At 44.0% G+C, this 648-nt stretch overlaps 1 protein-coding gene across 1 annotated transcript; it reads left to right on the plus strand.

Moving 5' to 3' along the window:
• Window positions 1–154: 154 nt before the first annotated feature.
• LOC107735136 (vacuolar protein sorting-associated protein 13D-like) lies at window positions 155–504 on the plus strand (the record flags this gene model as incomplete). Its single annotated transcript, XM_016546920.1, has 2 exons — window positions 155–257; window positions 347–504. Coding segments are annotated over 2 exons (261 nt in total), but the record flags the coding sequence as incomplete, so codon positions are not given.
• Window positions 505–648: the final 144 nt, after the last annotated feature.

The raw sequence follows: 648 nt of genomic DNA on the forward strand, positions 1-648 counted from the left end.
TTCTCAGAGTGAGTTCTCAACCTCTAAACTTCCAAATAGCTCACTAATCTTTGAAACTGACCAATTTCAAGCAGACAACTTTCCACTGGCCGTCGCACTTGTGTATTACGTATGTTTGTAAATATAAGTAAATATTCACTTGATTTGATAACAGAGATGCAGGAAAGAGGCCAGTGGGGAGGAAACGGGTGGTCAGCTGTGCTGAACTGGTGCTGGATGTGGAGACGAAAACACAAAGAGTCATCCTGAAGAAAAAGGTCTGCTTATGTTCTTCCGAAGCCATCTGTCTGCCAGTTTCTCATTATAGTTTGTTCTCAAAGGTTCTCACATTTCTTTATCTGTTCAGGAGCCTGGAAAGCGCTCCCAGCTTTGGCGGATGACGGGAACAGGAATGCTCTGTCATGAGGGCTCATCTCCTCCACAGAGCAAACCTTCTCAGCCTCGACCCCTCAGTTCATCTTTAGTGCTTGACATTGCTGGACTGGCTGCAGTGACAGACAACAGGTTACCTAACTGCTTCATAGCGCAACAAAGGACAACTTGTGCCGTCTTATTTTAAGCTTGTTCTTGTCCATGTAGAGAGTAAACATTATCATGGTGTGCGGGTGTCATTTCTCACATATCTTGTATTTCTTTTTTAGCTATGAG

This window comes from Sinocyclocheilus rhinocerous, unplaced genomic scaffold (assembly GCF_001515625.1).
Source record: "Sinocyclocheilus rhinocerous isolate Xijiao unplaced genomic scaffold, SAMN03320098_v1.1 C35819940, whole genome shotgun sequence".
NCBI classification, from domain to species: Eukaryota; Metazoa; Chordata; class Actinopteri; order Cypriniformes; family Cyprinidae; genus Sinocyclocheilus; species Sinocyclocheilus rhinocerous.